This window comes from Hemicordylus capensis, chromosome 1 (assembly GCF_027244095.1).
Source record: "Hemicordylus capensis ecotype Gifberg chromosome 1, rHemCap1.1.pri, whole genome shotgun sequence".
In the NCBI taxonomy this organism is placed as follows: domain Eukaryota; kingdom Metazoa; phylum Chordata; class Lepidosauria; order Squamata; family Cordylidae; genus Hemicordylus; species Hemicordylus capensis.
The window spans coordinates 21,981,439-22,001,325 of NC_069657.1; the positions used below are offsets into that span (position 1 = coordinate 21,981,439).

The 19,887-nt window shown below is 47.4% G+C and overlaps 1 protein-coding gene across 4 annotated transcripts in view; it reads right to left on the reverse strand.

The window, feature by feature from the left end:
* Positions 1-19,621, reverse strand: part of AMN (amnion associated transmembrane protein) — a 35,713-nt gene extending 16,092 nt beyond the window's left edge. Inside the window, exons 1-6 of one of the 4 annotated variants that reach the window (XM_053283610.1) lie at positions 19,219-19,621; positions 17,211-17,298; positions 11,708-11,943; positions 7,955-8,092; positions 4,099-4,207; positions 2,870-2,929 (exon numbers count right to left, since the gene is read on the reverse strand). In XM_053283610.1, coding sequence (XP_053139585.1) covers positions 2,870-2,929; positions 4,099-4,207; positions 7,955-8,092; positions 11,708-11,943; positions 17,211-17,298; positions 19,219-19,284 — 697 coding nt within the window. In that variant the 5' untranslated portion in view covers positions 19,285-19,621. Of the gene's footprint in view, positions 1-2,869; positions 2,930-4,098; positions 4,208-7,954; positions 8,093-11,707; positions 11,944-17,210; positions 17,299-18,886; positions 19,002-19,055 lie in introns of those variants that run through there. The other 3 variants (XM_053283612.1, XM_053283613.1, XM_053283611.1) reach the window with 3 other exon arrangements.
* Between the last annotated feature and the right edge of the window lie 266 nt (positions 19,622-19,887).

A 19,887-nucleotide genomic window follows, 5' to 3' on the forward strand; every position in this document is an offset into this window, starting at 1 on the left:
TGTTTCTCTTTAGATTGTGAGCCCTTTGGGGACAGGGAGCCATCTTATTTATTTATTATTTCGCTGTGTAAACCACCCTGGGCCATTTTTGGAAGGGCAGTATAGAAATCGAATAAATAATTATAATAAAATAAGGAGTCTCTTCAACCATGAAGCTCAGTGCATAGTTTGGGGCAATTCATCATCTCTCAGAGCCTCACCCATCTCAGTCTCACAGTGATATTATTTAGATAAATTTGGACAACTCCATGCACACTGTCCTGAGCTCTTTATAAGAAGTGAGCCATACAAATGTGATAAATCCATCCTGGTCCTCCTCCTTCCAGCCACTTCTGCCAGGCCATCCAAACACTTCTATTGTCTGAAGGCCTATAGAAACGACAGAGTTGAGAGAAGGGAGGATGATAGCTCAGTGGTAGAGAACAGGCCTGGACCGTACAAGGTCCAACATCTCTAGTTACATCCCCTGCTAACTGAGCAAAGAGGCACATTTTTAAATTCTCTTTATTGAGCAAGAGGAGAGCAACTGGCCCTATCCAGCCCCAACACAGCATCCCTCCAGTGGCTGTTGCTGGTGTCTATCATGTTTATTTTTTAGATTGTGAGCCATTTGGGGACAGGGAGAACTTTTATTTATGTATTTATATCTATGTAAACCACTTTGAGAACTTTTGTTGAAAGCGGTATATGAATATTTGTCATATTCGTAGTTAAAAGATCTTAGGTAGCAGGTGCTGGGAAAGATCCCCATTTGTGAACCTGCAGAGTCAACGTCAGCCAGAAGCGAGAACACCTGGGCTAGATCAATGGTGTGACCCAGTTCAAGGTCGTTTCGTGAGACATCCTCATGGACACGCACTTCGTTGTTAATGGGATTTGTAGAAGACCTGTAGTTCAATGTAAGACTCCATTTTGCATGCAGAAATAGGGTTACCATATTTTCAACTTGAAAAATGAGAACACCCTTCCCACTAGCTTAAAAAAATAAATTGACTTTTATTAGAGAATGTTTAACGTATGGTTTAAAAAACAACAGTGAACAGAATTTCCCGATAAAACACGGCCACGTACTAATAAATGTGTGGTTGCAATGGTAGAGAGAATATTAATTAAAAAGTACAAAGGCCAAGTCTACCAACTGACTTGAATGGGGCAGCTGTAGTGGTGGTGGCGGCAGCAGCAGCAGACCTGGCTACTGGTGCAACGGGGCCAGGCACATCAACTGACTTGAGGGGGCCGGCTGAAACAGTAGACCTCACTCTGCAGTTAGGGGCACCCAGGCTGACCCATTACTTTGGGTGGATCTAATCAGTGAACCTGGCCACTAGAGCCATAGAGGCCAGGTCTACCCAGAGTCTCTCATATGTAGTGGTGGATAGACCTGGCATCCCATGCCAGGATAGCCCTGGCCACTGGTACAGAGGCTGCCAGGTCCACCTGCTGTGCTACCTGTTTTCTTCCTTGGACTGAGAGCCTTGGCCTCTGGGAACTGGTAGACCTGGGCGCTTTCCAGATTAGTTCCTGCAACGGGGTCACGTCGTATCTCGGAAGTGTGCTTCCGCACTTCCTGTGTTGTGACACCGCAGTCCCTACGCAGACAGCAGGGTGCCGTTTACATTTCCAATGCCTTATTTTGAATTTAATTGTTGTGATATAGAGCTAGGACGTCGTATATCCAGCGTAAGAAAGTTGCTGGGGTTTTTTCGGGTTGTTAGTTTCTACGAGACTGCTCCCCCTGCTGTTTATGTTTTGAATGCGACCTGCCTGAAGGGAGGCATTTTGCTGCTGTTGAGCAGCTAGTCTGGAAAGTGCCCTGGCTGGGACAGCAGAGGTGCAGCTAGGAGAGAGGGGGGCCATGTTCGACCCTCTCCCCAGTGGCCCCTTGGAGTGAGGAAGATAATGAATAAAATAGGGAGGGGTTGGGCTGGGGGCCCCTCAGGAGCTGGGGGCCCGGGTTCTTTGAACCCATCCACTCAATTATAGCTACACCCCTGTGGGACAGGCCTCCAAGGTGGCTCTACACAGGGAAAGGTAAACACCAGACAGACTGCATTTCCTGAAGGACATTCCTCTTTTTCATGGAAATGAGGACATATGGTAAAGTCAGAGGTTCAATCCCTGACATTGCCACACATGGATATGAAACAACCCTCCGAAACCTTGAAGAGCGGCTGTCAGGCAGCATAGATACTGACAGCAGTGGCTGATGTACTGCACGGTGTTCCACACGCATCACAACAGAAGGTACGTGCCGTTGCTCAAGAGCGCTCTTGCACAAGCACAAAACCTGCACAAACGCAGTTGTGTGGCTGTAGGGCCATTAGAAATAATGGCCGTACTGTCAAACATCTCCATTTGCACAATTTCCATGCTTGCGCAAGAGCATTCTTGTATAACTGTGCATCTGTTCCGTTAAAAAAAACACGTGAGCAGAACACTGTAGTATCTTGCACTAAGCTAGATAAAGCATTGGTCTGACTCAATATAAGGCGGTCTCCTAGAATTTAGACCCATTTAACATCCTCTGTGCCACTTTACAGGTAGCTGGAACACCTGTCCCTTGCTTGCATAGCTTCTTCTCCCCCCTCCCCCAATCCTCTAGTCCTGTTCACGTCCTCTCACTGGAATGTCTATATTCCCACCATCTCTCACCACTCCTCCCTCCAAATTCTAACTTCTACAAAAGCTGAAACTTTGGCTTTAGAATCTTACAATCAAGGACGTGCACACTAAGCATTTTTGCCAGCCACGAATAGATTTGCTTAAGCCAGAGTTTTCTTGGAGGAGAACAGGTGGGTGTGAGGTCGTATGCAATATGACCAGACGTGACTTTACCCATGAGCACTAAAATGGAGGATTTCTTACTTACTTAAGCTCTTTATTAGTTGATTCGTTTTTCCCTGGGAATAAAGAATACAACACAGGGATTCTGGAAATGTAATGTTAATTGCTTTAAAAGACTCACCTAAGTAACTTACACTGCTACCCTAAAGCATTTGGTTTTCATATGGTAATTAAGAACACTGTACAGAAAGCCTCATGTTTGCCTCCCAGGTAAACTAACAGACAAGCAACCAAATGGAGGAGAAAGAAAAGCCACTAACCTGTTGGACATATTTTCAATTACATTTAAATTTAGGTTTTGCACATAACTGTTAGAATTGCCTTTGGTTAGCTTCATTCCCAACTGTGGATTCGAATGAGTCCCTCACAGCTGTACTCTGGAAACACATGAGCTGAACTAATTTAGTAATGGATGATCTTCCACTTTTGTCCACCTGCTGTCAGAGTGGAGTTTTGCTGCCCTTTCCTCTGGTTCTGTGGCACCAGCGTTACATCTGGACGCTGGCAATGCAGTTTCAGCTTTACAGAACAGGAACTGAGGGAGGACGTTCCTCCATCACTCTGGCCCGATTGGCTATGTGGGCTGTCCTTCTGTCAAACCGCCCAGGGACGTAGGTTTTGGGCGGTATAAAAATGTTTTAATAAATAAATAAAGAAGCCTGCACAGCCAGCTCCCCCACCTCTCTGTAGTCTTGCTGACTGCAGAAGGCAGCTCTCCTGCACGTCTGAAAGCAGATGGGAGAGTGGGAAGAGAGGGGGCGCGGAACCTCGGGTCCATTGGACCCGCAGCTCCACGTTACGTCTGAAGCCGGCCATATAATATATTATTGGTCAGAGCTCAGGTCTGGTAAGGGAACCAGGAAAGATGTTGAGGACAGGAGAGGAGGGCTCCATCAGGTCCCATAGCAATCCTCCACTCCTGCTTCTGCACAACCAGGAAGGATCATGCCCTGGGGTTTTTTAAAGTCTCCCTCAAGGTCACATTTCAAAAGCAAAAATGGATATTGTTCAAAATCCAAAAGACTGAAAACAATGGATTTCAAATTCAAGAAAAACGTTGCTCTTACTCTACTTTGGACGCAGTGCAGACTCCAACCCTGTGATTGTATTTGTGTTTGCACCTGCTGGCGAAGCAGATTGCAGGGGGAGTGGCTGCACATCAGCATACGTCCCACCCATGCACAAGGGACCTGTGAAATTTACTTCCCTGTGAAGTGACCCATACAAGGCTAATACTAGACAACCTTCACTCACCACATATTCCACAACAATGACCAACAGGCATCAATGGGTCCTTGCACAGAGGCACTGGACATCGGTTCCCAGAGTTCTGGAGCAAGGCAGCACAGATCCTGTGATGGTTCTTTAAAAAAGGACAGTTAGATTGAAGAAGACAAAAAGCTTTAGCCTTGCAGATGGGGCCTCACTTTCTGAGTTAGGAACATAGGAACAGAGGAAGTTGCCATATACTGAGTCAGATCATTGGTCTATATCTAGCTCAGTATTGTCTACACAGACTGGCAGTGGCTTCTCCAAGGTTGCAGGCAAGAATCTCTCTCAGCCCTATCTTGGAGATGCCAGGGAGGAAACTTGGAACCTTCTGCTCTTACCAGAGCAGCTCCATGCCCTGAGGGGAAGATCTTCTTACAGTGCTCACATGTGGTCTCGCATGCAAATGCAACCAGGGTGGACCCTGCTTAGCTAGGGGGACAAGTCATGCTTGCTACCACAAGACCGGCTCTCCTCTCCTACCCCAGAGACACTGTAAGTAAGGAACTCTTACTGCACTGTCAGTCTCACTGTACTAATGGGGACCAAGGCAATCCTGTTATGGTGCACAGGAGCCATCTTATGAAACGGGACCATACAACACCGATTTTAAAAGAACTGCACTGGCTGCCAATATGTTTCCAAGCAAAATACAGTGCTAGTGGTTATTACCTATATAGTCCTTAACAGCTTGAGTCCAGGGTATTTGAGAGAATGCCTCAGTCACCTTAAGTGGCACAACGGGGAAATGCTTGACTAGCAAGCAGAAGGTTGCCGGTTCGAATCCCTGCTGGTACTATATTGGGCAGCAGTGATATAGGAAGATGCTGAAAGGCATCATCTCATACTGCACGGGAGGAGGCAATGGTAAACCCCTCCTGTATTCTACCAAAGAAAACCACAGGGCTTTGTGGGCGCCAGGAGTCGGAATCAACTTGATGGAACACTTTACCTTTTACCTTTACCTTCTTCATTATGAACCCCGCCACTTACTAAGATCACATGGGGAGGATTTGGTTATGGCTGCCACCAACTCATATGGTGGTGACGTGTGATCAGGACTACTCTGTGGCTACCCCAGGACTTTGGAATGTGCTCCCTGTCAATATAAGAGCTTCTCTATCTCTGGCTGCCTTTTAAAAAGTCAAGACACACCTGGTTTCTCAGGCCTTTTGCTAAAACTATTTTAAACTGTGCTTTGTTTAAAATGTTATGATTTTTAAAAGAAATTATTTGAGTTTTATTTATTGTTTTAAGTTGCAATACTTCTCTCCAGACCTTTTTTTAATTGTGTAAATTAAAAAACAAAAAGAGGGAATTACAACAAAGAACAGATGTTTTGACATCTCTACATCAGCTTCAGTGTTCTAAGTTGTGTATTAATTAAGTGTTCTAAGTTGTGCATTAATATTAGGTTTCCATTGTTCTGTGAACATTGCTTCCTTGATCTTATGTCTTATTGAATTCCCTTCAACAGCCAATATTGATACTTTTGTTTTGCTCACTTTTCCACTGTGTTCTTCTTTCACATAAAAAAAGATATAAAGAATATCTGGCTGATATGCCGCATAATAAAAGTCAGACAAAGCTGTGGGAGATACATATGAAAGAAGGTCCTCCGGGCCCATTCACTGGATCAGCGAGTAAAGACCCCTGGAAGAAGGAGAGCTAGTCTTGTAGTAGCAAGCATGAATTGTTCCTCTAGGAACATAGGAAGTTGCCATATACTGAAGCTATTCTGACGATCACTGGAAACTGGGCTAGGGGAGCCCAGCCCAGTTTTCAGTGATCGTCGGATCCACCGGATTAGCAGGCGAAATCAGTGGTTCCACAGTGGCTAGCCCACCCAGACAATCCCTCATCTTAAATTAGGTTAATGGAGTGAGCACCGTTAACCTCGTTTTTCTACTCGTGTGTCAGCTGCAGCTGCTCATTTTTCTACCTGTGCAGTGCCTTCCTGGGGTTTGCGGGACTGGGACGCTGCGTGGTGGTGCTCCCCTTCCCCTGATCCCTGGAGCTCCCGACAGAACCGCAGCCGGGCGCAGAGCAGCTGCTCATCTGGGCAGCTAAGCCCGCTCTCCCTGCACGAACCCTCCTGGCACTTCACACTAATGGTGTGAAGCGCCTCACTGAGTCAGACCATGGGTCCATCTAGCTCAGTGTTGTCTACACAGCGGCTGGCAGCGGCTTCTCCAAGGTTGCAGGCAGGAGTCTCTCTCAGCCCTATTTTGGAGAAGCCAGGGAGGGAACTTGGAACATGTGAACACTGTAAGATATTCCCCTTATGGGGTGGAGCACTCTGGGAAGAGCATTTGCATGCTTGCATGCAGAAGATCCCAAGTTGTCTCTCTGGCCACTCCAGATCGGGCTGAGAGAGACTCCTGCCTGCAACCTTGGAGAAGCCGCTGCCAATCTGGGTAGACACTACTGAGCTAGATGGCCCAGTGGTCTGACTCTGTAGAAGGCAGCTTCTATATATTACTAGTCACACCATTATTACTATCTATCTATCTATCTATCTATCTATCTATCTATCTATCTATCCATCCAGCCACACCATTTTGGGGGTACAGTGTATTTCTCAAACTTAGCCACTTAGCCATTTCCTTTCCTTAGCCTGCTTGAAAGAGAAATGCTGGTCATTCTGGCAAGGCATTTCCCTGCAGTGCCTGCCAGGTCAATTTGCAAAGGACTGCAATGGGCTGAAGGAAATGTCCCTCTCCGATTGCATCTGAGAATAGGCAGAAAGATGCAGGGCAGACTCAAATTAGAGCTGAAAAGAGACATTAGGGAAAGGAATTCAAGCTATCTTCCTCCCGTGTGATCGTAAGTTTCAAGGCTAAATAAAACTTCTCACCTCGTTTCCTCCCAGCCCTTCTCAAAAGAGTAAAGTCATGCCAGGCAGAGGGATGTGCCTCCCTCCTTCTCTGTTCAGGTGATTGCCCAAGGAGATTTCTTTTGTGAATCTTTCTTTGTCTGTGGGAGCACACAGGGGAGCCACCCTGACATAACCTAATCAATAACCAATGTTCATGCCTTATTTGGAGCGAGTCTCCTAACATCAGGGATCCTTCAAGGAGGGCCTGCAACTCTTTAGTCATGCCTCAGGGTATGTTTTTGCCTATGAACTCCTCATCCCAACATGGCATCATGCTTCACGTCACCATCCCCATACTTGCCACACTTGCTGCCCATGCCCTTGCATGCATCCTACCACCGGGCTCAGCACCCCATGCTGCCTGGGCACACCTCATTTGCTCGCCTCATGCTTGAGCCACCAGAGAGACTCGATTCCCCTAGCCTAGCTAGACATAGGTAGCTATGACAAACACCTGTTTCTCTTTCCTTCACCCCCCCAGCCTCTTCCCTTTCCCAGTACTGCAGCCTGTTAACATGCCTCAAGAATAGCCCACTTCTTTTCACTTTCTGTACCCCATTATCCCTCAATAAATAACTTGTTTTCAAGATCAAGTGTCTGTCCTCCTCCATTCTTTCCAGTGCATCCCCCACGCCATGGTCACAGTCCCTCCCTAAGGACTTGAAGTATTGTATTGCTGTTGGTTGGTCTGTACCCATTTGATGCCAATTTCCCCAACCTGAGCAAAGCATAGCCACAGACTGTGACAGCTGACACGTATCCACACACAGACCTCTTAACATCTATGTTCCTAAAACCCCACCAGCTGTTTTGATGCTGATAGCTTTGTGAACTATTTTCAATCAATTTGCTTTCTTGCAGTATGTAATATGGTAGTGTGCATTTTTATAAGTCACTTTCCTGGATCCACTTATCGATAACAGTTTCCTAGTAACAAAACCAGGGGAGAGGGTGAGAACTTACTGCAGCATTTGCACATTCACAGCCAGATTTGTCTGGACACCTGGTGTGTGACAACTGGAATGCTCCTTCCCCATGGAATTGCAGCTTTGCAGAGGGGCTCTGCATATATTCGGCGAGGGCATCATTGCTGGTGAACTTCTAATTTCCAGTTATGGTGGGGTGGGGGTGGGGGAAGAAAAAAACACACAGTGGTTGACATTTGTAGCAGGTCAGTTCTGTCAGTGTGAAATCATAATCAACATGGGTTTGTTTAAAATCTGTGCTGCTCCCTAGTAGGGATGTGGACAGAACGGCGGGCAGGGCCCAGTTCAAAATTGAGGGAGGGGTAACTTTTAGGGTGGTGGAGGGCACATTGCCCCCCCCCGCCAGTCACGTTTCCCCCACCGGCGCTTGCTTAAAAACCGGTCTGGCGGGGCAGCAGCATAACTCCCTGCCACCCCGTCCTCTCCTTGGACCAGAAGTAAGTGGAAGTAGTCCCTGCATGAACTTCTGCCTGGGTGGTGTAAACCAGGGATTCTCAATGTTGGGTCCCCAGCTGTTACTGGACTTCAACTCCCATAACCCCCTGCCCCAGTGGCCTTTGGTTGGGGATTATGGGAGCTGAAGTCCAATAACATCTGGGGACCCAACACTGAGAATCCCTGGTGTAAACACCTGCCATTGTGGAATATAAACTACCAGTTTAGGAAACAAGAAATCACAAGTTTCGCAGCAAGAAAGGATGACGAAGGCACACTAGGGAAGGAATGAGAGAAAACTGAAAGGGAGGAGGCTCAGAAGGGAGGAGCCAGGGTGAACAGTTCGATGGAAGTGCCTGAGTGGGGAAAGAGGAAGTGAACCAGAGGTCGCACGGATGGGAACTCCAATGTTGGGGCGTAGCTGCACAGGAAAAGGATCAGGCAGGGGACACAGAGGGTCCCAATCTTAGGCTTAACTAGAGGACTGGTGCCTACCTTAGAACAGGCCTGCACAACATAAAGCCCAGAGGCTGGATCTGACCCACAGGGCCTCTTTTTGCTGGCCCCCAGGTAGGAATATCCTGCAGCAACAGCAGAAGCCATGAAAAGCTCTTGGCTTCTCCTGCTGACCAGCAGCGGCTCAATGCATTGAGCGGCTTGAGACCTGATGTGATGCATGTGGCAGCGATGGACTGGCAAGCAAGTGAGGCAGTTGTTGCTGTGTGAGCAGCAGCAGCAGCAGCGACGGGTTTTCATTTATTTCTTTACTTATTTATTTTTCCAATTTGTAAAAGAAAAGTGTGCTGTCGAGTCGGTGTCAACTCCTGGTGACCAGAGAGCCCTGTGGTTTTTCTTTGGTAGAATACAGGAGCGGTTTACCATTGCCTCCTCCTGCGCAGTATATGATGATGCCTTTCAGCATCTTCTTATATCGCTGCTGCCCGATATAGGTGTTTCCCATAGTCTAGGAAACAGTCCGGCGGGGATTCAAATTTGTACTACAGTACAAATACTAATACTACTACAATACTACTACTACCATCCCAAACTTCCATCTCTGGAATGGGTTGGAACTGCAGTGGCAGCATCAGCATGGGGACATAGGAACATAGGAAGCTGCCATATACTGAGTCAGACCATTAGTCTATCTAGTTCAGTATTGTCTTCACAGACTGGCAGCGGCTTCTCCAAGGTTGCAGGCAGGAATCTCTCTCAGCCTTATCTTGGAGATGCCAGGGAGGGAACTTGGAACCTAGATGCTCTTCCCAGAGCGGCTCCATCCCCTGAGGGGAATATCTTACAGTGCTCACATGTGGTCTCCTATTCAAATGCAACCAGGGTTGACCTTGCTTAGCTAGGGGGGCAAGTCATGCTTGCTACCACAGGTGGGCACAGGCAGGGTGCACCCCAGCAAGGTAGAGGGTTACTTTAAAACAGGGTGACACCTGGAGGGTTGCTCTAAGTCAGTTCCTTCTTTTCTGAGGGAGGCCATCCTCTGTCCTCTCTGGAAACTGCCTGACAACACCATCCTATGCATGTTTACTTGGAAATAAACGTGGTGTACCCAGTAAAGCAAGCCACCTACTGGTGCAGCGGGGAAATGACTTGACTAGCAAGCCAGAGGTTGCCAATTCAAATCCCCGCTGGTATGTTCCCCAGAATTTGGGAAACACCTATACTGGGCAGCAGCGATATAGGAAGATGCTGAAAGGCACCATCTCATACTGCACGGGAGGAGGCAATGGTAAACCCCTCCTGTATTCTACCTAAAAACCCACATGGCTCTGTGGTTGCCAGGAGTCGACACTGACTCAATGGCACACTTTGCCTTTACCCAGTAAAGCGTACTCTTAAGTAAGCATGCCTAAGATTGCCGCCTGAAAGCAATGGTGATTTAGGGAGAGGGAGAGGACTTGGCATTTGTTTGGGGTTGTCACTCCAGGTGCCCCACTGACTGAGTAGGGACAAGGCCTATTTTTATTCATTCATTCATTCGATTTCTATACCACCCTTCCAAAAAGGGCTCAGGGTGGTTTACACAGAGAAATAACAAACAAATAAGATGGAACCCTGTCCCCAAAGGGCTTACAATCTAAAAAACCCCATAAGATAGACACCAGCAACAGTCACTGGAAGTCCTGTGCTGGGGGTGGATAGGGCCAGTTACTCTCCCCCTGCTAAATAAATAGAACCACCACATTAAAAGGTGCCTCTTTGCCAAGTTAGCAGGGGCTATTTTCTGGCTACTACCCTTGGTTAAAATGGTGGGTCCCTTGATGGGAGGAAAAGACCCATAAGTAGCTAATAATTGCTTGCATTGATTTTGTTCATTAATTTTAATATAATAATTAATGCACTGACAATTAACCTTGCCCCCCCCCCACACACACACACCAAGTCATGGTTGGTTCCGGCCCACGGGGGCTTTTGAGTCGTGGACCCCTGATGAAGAACAAGGGTCTGAGGAGGAGCGTCTAGGGAATGAAGAGAGATAGAGGAGCAAGATGATGGACTAAGAAGCCTAAAACGAAGAGTAGAAAGGAGAGAAAGTCAGTGAGGAGAACAAGACACAGAGGTTGTTGCACTTCCACTAACCATGGAGGCAGAACAACATGGGAGTTGGCTTCCTTTGGCTAAGAGATCACTGGTGGAAGTAGCTGGCATTTTATTTGGTTTATTTGTACATATGTAATAGAGCAGGGCTGCACAACTTTAGCCCTCCTGCAGATATTGGACTACAACTCCCATCATTCCTATTGGCCAGTGTGGCTGTGGATGATGGGAGTTGTAGTCCCAAAATAGCTGGAGGACTGAAGTTAGGCAGCTTGTAACAGAGTATGATGGAGGGAAGTAGCATGTGAACTCTTACGAAGCACTAGATTCATCATTATCTCACATCAGATCCTCAGAAAGAGGCTCTGTTCCCCAAGGTGTGTTCTACTCCCATCTCTTTCTCTCTCTTTCCTTTTGTCCCCGAAATTGCACACTAGTTTTCTCCTCTCTCACGCACACCTTACACCCTCTCCTCCCCTTAGTCTGGGTCACCTCCAAATTCTGAAGGCTTTCTACATTCCAGAGAGATCTCTGTCCCCAGTCTCCATCTCCTAACAATTAATACCCATCAAGAAATGTCTTCTAACAATTGGGAACTGCAACATTCTTCTGTCAAATCTCAGACGCTGATCAGGCACAGCTTTAAGACGCATCGCTGTAACACTGTGATTGAAGTGACGTGTGGAAAATATCAAACCAGCAGCAGCAGTCTCTGTTTCAGTCCACCAATGCCCCGCTTTACCTGACCCATTAATGAAATGCTTCTGAGTCGTATCATCTGCTCGGATGATTCGATGTTGATGCGGAAGGACGTTTCAGGCCGAAAGAGAACATCGTCGTGCTGGCAGGGGACACATTCCTCATCCACAGAGAAGATGTACTTGCCCCGCTCTAGGTCATCCAAGGAGGTTGCTGCATGCCACAGTGTGGGGTCGTACCAGTGGTAATTCTCTGCACTACTAAATGTGACTTCTGAACCTAACACAAGAAAGACAGCAAAGACAGAGTCAGAGCAGAATGTGAAGTCTGCCTTGTGCCACGGATTTTTTCTTTCTTTTCTTTTTACTTGTCCATCATTCTGGGCAGAATGAATGTTGAGACAATTTTACTTTTCGGCCTGGAGTGGCAAGGGGGAAATCACACAATCCATGGAGAAAGCCAGTGCACATGCATGGCTCCTCACCACAGAAAGAAATTACTCTCCTCTTCCTCCTCCTCCTCCTCCTCCTCCTCCTCCTAAGGAAGGACAACTGAGAGCAGACAGTCTAGGAAACTTCCTGGCCAGATCCACATTGCTAATCACAGAATACGGCATATAACGCCAAAGCGTATAGCTCCCCTGAAATCCAAACTATCTATATAGCAAGTTTCTAGTTTATGGTTTTCCAAAATTCTCACATACTGCACAAGGCAACGCGGGCGGTGGGAGCACTGCTCTTGCTGCTGTGTCCATACAACCACCACCAATGATATTGGACACAGTAGTGTGGTTCTACTCCAGCGTAAAGTTGTACAAACGAAGTTGTTCAATGCAATGCCCATTGGAAATAATGTGCAACTGTGCACTGTGCAACTGCGGTTGTGCAACTTTATGCCAGTTGCCGGACCCTGTTGCGCAACACTGTCAGCAGCAGCAACTGCCCACATGGCCTTGCGCAGTATGTGAATCAGTGGCGAACATGCTGTGGAGCATCCCACCGGTGTTGTGAGTGCCACAGGAACTGCTGTGTGCTCAAAAAAACCCTGCATTGAAGCCGTTGCACAAGAATACGCTTATGCAAACGCACAGAATTATGCAAATGCAGTTGCATGATGGACATTCATTGGCTGTCCACTGCACAACTGCATTTGTGCAATCTTGTGTGATTGTGCACAAGAGCACTCTTGCGCAGCTGCATCAGTGCAGTTTTATAAGCATCCAGCAGTTCCTGTAGTAGTCACAATGCCCACTGGATGCTGCTTAGTGTGTGAGCCGGTATCCACCCACCCCCACCTACCCCAGAAGGCAGTGTCAACTTATATTAGGAACATAGGAAGCTGCCATATACTGAGTCAGAACATTGGTCTATCTAGTTCAGCATTGTCTTCACAGACTGGCAGCGGCTTCTCCAAGGTTGCAGGCAGGAATCTCTCTCAGCCCTATCTTGGAGATGCCAGGGAAGGAACTTAGAGCCTAGATGCTCTTCCCAGAGCGGCTCCATCCCCTGAGGGGAATATCTTACAGTGCTCACACTTCTAGTCTCCCATTCATATGCAACCAGGGTGGACCCTGCTTAGCTAAGGGGACAAGGCATGCTTGCTACCACAAGACCAGTCTTACAAAATATGAAGGAAAAATATTGGAATTTAAAGTGTCTGCCTGGATTTATAGGCAGTAGATGGCATGCGGACTAACTTAGCACTGGTACTCTAATGCTGTGCTGATGCTACAGGAGAGGTCAGGAACCTTCCTTTCCTTCTGAAGCCGATTGTGCCTCCCAAAAATATGTCCCTGAGGGTCGCACAGCCCTCATGTGACTGAGCTTTCAAAAACTGCATTCACCAGCTGCAGTTTGAATTGCTACAAACCACCACACTGCCTGAGGACCCCACCAGCTTATTCTGCTGCATGGGTAGGCCAGGCTATAGATCCAGATCCAGCTGGCATTGACCTTTTGCACTGATGACCCTAATGACCGCTAGGGGCATTGGGAGTAGAGATAGTCAGTTAGGGTCTCCGTCTCATTCCTGTTTATCTCTGCCTCTATGATACCCACCCCCCACTTCCTAATGAATAGAATATACTCAGGAACTTCCTTGGAGTGACCACCTCCTCCTCCTCCTCCTCCCCAGAATATTTCTATAGATCTCTCTCTCTGACCACCATGTAGCTAGCAACTAGGGTATAGGTCTTTCCTATCATCATGTACTTCTAAATAAAGTAGATTAGTTTAATCTTACACGATTCTCCATGTTTATCATTTATAAGCTGATGCCCCTGAGACCCTGTTAGCTTCTGCTGTAACGGGAGTCAGTTAGCTCCTGAAATACTCTGCAGTATATATTGAAATAAAATAAAGTTGTGTGTAAAGTTGTGCTGTCGAGTCAGTGTCAACTCCTGGCGATCACAGAGCCCTATGGTTTTCTTTGGTAGAATACAGGAAGGGTTTACCATTGCCATCTCCCGCGCAGTGTGAGATGATGCCTTTCAGCATCTTCCTGTATCGCTGCTGCCCGAGATAGGTGTTTCCCATAGACTGGGAATCATACCAGCGGGGATTCGAACCAGCAACTTCATTGCTCCCTAGGCAGGTTACATCCCCGCTGCCTGTCCATAAACCCTTACAGGTTTGGGTGTCTCAGGCTCAAACTTTAAATATTACTTATCTCCAACATATAGTACTTCTGAAAGCAAGCCACGCCTCACAACGATAAGGGATTGCAGCCACAAATATTACAAGAGTATCTGGTCTATTATCCCAGATATTACGGAAATGCTATGTGGAACATAGAGACGTCAATGGAGAGAATCATGGCAAACTCTTCCACAAACAAAACATGTGAATCCGCCTGTGGGAAGCTCTAGATGACAATAAGCACGACAACTTTATTTGCAATGTATTAGCCATGGGGCAGGGGGTAGGGAGTGTTTCAGCCACAGCTCTCTGCAACTGCAACTGTAAACATGCCATCCACGAAGTACCTCCCATTGTTCCTCTGCTGGGGAATTTAATATGAAAATAAACAATACACAGGGGCTCCCGTACACAGTGTATTACTGAAATTCATATTTAATTCATTAACAACCTTCTCTCTGTTTAATATTAACAAAGCCGTCACAGATTTGCATGTAACCCAGAATGCACAGAAGAACCCAGGGCCTTGCTATGGGAGGCAGGGCTACCAGTTTAGAAGGCATGGAGGTTTTCCGCACCACCAAAAACTGTGCTCTACCCAGGTTTGGGAGCTGTGTTCTAATTTTCGGTGGTGTGCAAGCAAAGTCAGAGGAAAACCTGGGTAGAAGTGGTAGAGGCTCTTCCCACGAGCACTGGGAACCAGTTTTCCAGTGCTTGTGGGAACCAGCTCTCCAGTGCTCACGGGTGAGCCTGGTGCTCCCAAGGCGGCTAGCCCGCCTAAACCATCCTCCCCCTCAATGAGGTTAACGGAGTGAGCGCTCCATTAACCCCATTTATTTGCTCATGTTTCGCCATGGTGCATGGTGACCCATGAGTAGACCCCCAGGCTCGAGTGTCTCTCCAGGATGCCCCGCGCACTTGCGCAGGGCATCCTGGGACTTCTGGGGGCAGTGTGGCCCCGATCCCCACAGCCCCCACCGGCTCCGTGAGGGAGCCAGCAGTCATGTGGGTGGCCGATCAGGCCGCCCAGGGCTCCGCCGTTGATCGTCTGTGGGAAGAGTGGTCTAAGCCCACTCTCCCCACAGACCTCATCGCGGCACTTCACAGCAATCTTGTGAAGTGCCTCATAGTGTGGAAGCAAGGTAGGAGGAAAGCCTGGGTAATTGTTCCTCCTACCTTGCATCCACACAATCCCTTCAACTCAGGTTTTCCTCCTACCTTGCTTGCACTTAACCACAAACTGGGAGTGCACACAGATCCCAAACCTTGGTAGAGCACAGTTTTGGATTGTATGAATGACCTCATGGTATTATAGGAATTTTTTCCCACCTACAGATAAAGCAACAACATCTCCTTGATCAAGAGTTCCACATGAACTCCACAGGGAGGTATAGGCTGGGGATGATGGGAGTTGTAGTTCAGCAACATCTGGAGACCCAAGGTTGCCTGCTCCTGGTTGGATCAAATAAAGTATGCCTCTTGCCTCAGAACTATTGCTTTTAACCACATGCAAACTTACTACAACTCCAATCGAATTGATACATCAGTCAGTTAATTGGCTAAAATAATTAATCAACTAGGGCTACAATCCTACATACTTGTACTATGAGTAAGTCCCATTGAATGCATTGGGACTTACTTCTGAGTAAACATGCATGGGATTGTTCTGTAAGATCTGTTTAACTGGGTAGCAACCATAACATTAACATAAAATTTACTACATTAAAATAGCCCTCTCACTTCCTCCCTCAAAACCAAGCCAATGAGAATCTGTGTGGTCCACATTAGTCCTGGGGGCTTCTCAAACCTGGGTCACAAGGTGTTGTTAGACTACAGCTCCCATCATCCCCAGCCATTGTGCCTAGGGATGATGGGAGTTGTAGTCCAACAGCATCTGGAGACCCAAGTTTGAGAACCCTGCACATTGCTTCCAAGCTTCAGTCCCAGATCAAACTGGGTGGTGCTTATCTATCTTCTCCTTTAGTGGCAGGCCCTGGATCTAGAAAGAGTGTTCTTCAGTGGACACTGTAGTGTGTCCCGGCCCTGGGGGTCCTGGAACTTCTGGGGGCCACACGGCCCCCGATCCCCACAGCCCCCTCTGGCTCGGTGGTGGAGCTGGCCGTCGTGTGGGCGGCCAATCCGGCTGCCCAGGGCTGCAATTGTGATCGTCTGCGGGGCTAAGCCCACTCTCCCCACAAACCCTCTTAAGGCAGGTCTCACTGATCATGAGACCCGCCTCTCTGGATGACTCTGACCAGTCAGTTATCTTTCAGCCTAAACCTATATCACAGGATTGTTGTGAAGATAAACATGGACACTGCTCTGGGCTCCTTGGAGGAAGACTACAAGGTGCTATTAGATGACAACTCCCCCATTGGATATAAATGTAGTAAACAAATAAACAAACTTCCAAACTAAGTTAGCCCTGACTAAGTCCAATTGAAATTAATGGGACTTAAATCAGTTGGGACGAACTCGCCTCATTGATTTCAAGGGTGCTCAGTCATAAGTAACTAGTCTGGATGTGGCTCCCTTTTGCTACTAGAAACAATGAAAGTGCCAGCAATGAAGATGATTCCACTGTGATCATTCCCCAGGTATGCTGCATGGATATGAATGAATGTTTGGCAAGAGCAACACTTCTTCATTTCAATAGAGCCTCCACAGAAGATGTTCCTGGTGGGATGCATACAACAACCAGTGTTTATGTGTTTCTCTTTTCCTTCTTCCTCTCTCTCTCTCTCAATCTCGTTTTCAATTTTGAAAGAAAAGCTCCAACTGTAATTTTAAAACTTGGTAGGGCTCTAGGGGACAGTTAATTATGACTAAGAGAATAATTCAAGTGAGCTGAGGCATATTCTCAATGTGCTTAATTTGCATGACTAATTAACGGGAGGCTGAGCACAATACCTGTCTCGCATCCTGGATCGTAAGCGCCGTCAAATGCTGCAAACCCAGCACCAGGGGCCATCATGAATTCTCCATTCAGTGGAAGGTACTAAGCAGGAGAAGAAAACAAACAAATGTTGCAGGCGTCTCTGGGCTGCCATGTTCCCAACCAACCAGGCTCGTAATGGAGTAACAGAAACAACATCCCTACAAGACAACACTTTTTATGCACAATGAGTGCTAGTAGCATTCATTCATCAGTTCACTGATTCATCTAGAATGAAGCACAGAGTAGCTTCACGTTACAGCCAACCAAAAACATTCTGATAACAAGGGTGCAAATTTACCACGCAATGTCAACAGAGGCTGGAGAACATGGAGGACATGGGCACCTGGGATGCAATACGGCTTCTAAGCCGCAGGGGGCCCGTTGCAGTTTTGGTTAGGAGCATGATCCACTCATTCCAGACTCTCACGTCAGTCCTTGATAGCAGCACTTCAAATACCAAGTGCAGGATTGCATGTATGAATGTTCTGTGCATTTAAGAAAGAAAGAAAAATAGGAACATAGGAAGCTGCCATATACTGAGTCAGACCATTGGTCCATCTAGCTCAGAATTGTCTTCACAGACTGGCAGCGGCTTCTCCAAGGTTGCAGACAGGAATATCTCTCAGCCAGAGAGGGAACTTGGAACCTAGATGCTCTTCCCAGAGCGGCTCCATCCATTAAGAGGAATACCTTACAGTGCTCACACATCGTCTCCCATCCAAATGCAACCAGGGTGGACCCTGCTTAGCTAAGGGGACAAGTCATGCTTGCTACCACAAGACCAGCTCTCCTCTGCTCATGGAAAGTTAACTAATCAGGGAGAAGGATTCTGGACAACCTTTTCCCGACCATGCGAATTTTCTACATGCAGAGAGATCACAATTTTTAATGCTCCATTGCCAAGGAAGCTTCTTACATTTAGAAAGCTAACATAGAAAGCTAACATAGTGAGAAGCAGGCTGGGCTAGGAACTTCCTGCGTGATGTGCTAGGGTATTGTTTGTTTGTTTCCTTACTTACAGGGATATTTTTGTTTCTTTTTTAGTAAAGGAGAGCTTTGAAAATGGCACACACACCCACCTGCAGTCTGAAGTGGTATGGTCCATTCTGCCACCTCATTCTGCTGTGCAGAATAGGCCTACGGAGCCCTAGACTACATGATTCTTTTCCCAAACATATAGATCAGCCCTAAGACAGCTCTAAATTGAGGATTTGCCATTCAGGGCCGGGATTTGCTGTTCAGAATGTATGGGGTGACTGTAAGAGTTATAAAAAGCAAAATTCTAAGTTTCCCAGTTTCCCAGTTTCCCAGCCACATTCCAGTCTAGGATCCAGCAGATTAAGAACCGACATGGGTGAATACACCCAAAGGAGGACTTACAGAGTCTTCTGCCTAGCAAAAGCCATCACATCCTTTTCTGGGCTCTTCCAGAGAGCCCACTTTCAAAATTGACCTTTGGAAGTGGGCAGGGGGTGGCGTAGAGAAGAGAAGATTGCTAGCAACCTCCTCTTCTCTCCTTGTGTTTCTTGCAAGGAATGTGAGGAAAGGTTTGCAAGGGTCAGGTCAGTCCCAAAGAGCTACTCTGGCTGCGACATCCTGTCACCCTGCTGGTGCCCCAATAAATCCGCCGCCTGAGGTAATGCCTCACCTTGCCTCATATAAAGACCACCCCTGAGATGGACCCTTGGTCTGATCCAGTAGGAGTCTCCTCCTTAAGAATTCCAGGGCATTTGGGGGAGGGAGTATCCCATTTTGCTTCCCAGCAGCCCTATGAGGCAGGCTGACTTGAGAGAGAGAGAGAGAGAGAGAGAGCGCACCTGAGCCAAGGCAAGGCCACCTGGGGGAGTCAGACCCAGGTCTTTCTATCCACTACACGGCTCAGGAAAGGAGGCCTTCCATTTTCTCACGGCAGCAGTGACTGTCTTAGTAAGCAGACTCCGCTATGCAGTCATTTTAATTTCCTCCCTCCAAGCCAGAGACCTTCTCTGCTGTGTGCTGTGCCTGCAGCGTGCCAGAGCTGTCCTCCTCGCATGTCACGGACTGCATCAGAGCATGCTGTTCTGCAGTGCTGGAAGCACTTGGGAGTGCTGCAAAGAGCTCGTTCACAATCAAGCCTGCGTGACGACACTGATTGGAGATCGCACCGTTCCTTGCGTTCCTTCTCCCGCCATAAAGCAGCACTGAGTGCCTTTTAGCTAGCCTGGCATTGATTGAGGTGCCTCTGAGGGGAACACAGGGCTTTTAATATAGAAGCTTCCTGTAAGGCTCTTTACGCTAAGCCGCATTGGGGATTAAAATTGGAAAGGGGGCGGAGGGGAGGCAGATTCTACCGTTATCCAGTTAATTACTTCCCATCTATTTTGATATGCCCTTCTCCGTATGTGTTTTTGCTAGCTCTCACCTGCAGGTGGCAGCAGTTTCCCAGAGCACATAGCATAAAGAGCAATTTCCTTTTCCAGCTGGGGATGAATGGAGAATAGAAAAGGGGATTTAAGGATAAGAGCTTGCCAGTATCTGCTGGCTACAAAATCAGAAAACCCACATACTTTTTCTTACAGTTGGACTTGATCAAATGACTTTCAGAAGGAAGAAACAGGCACGGGGCCCATGGACCCTTGGGTGACGATGCCTGACATCCAAGGAATTACA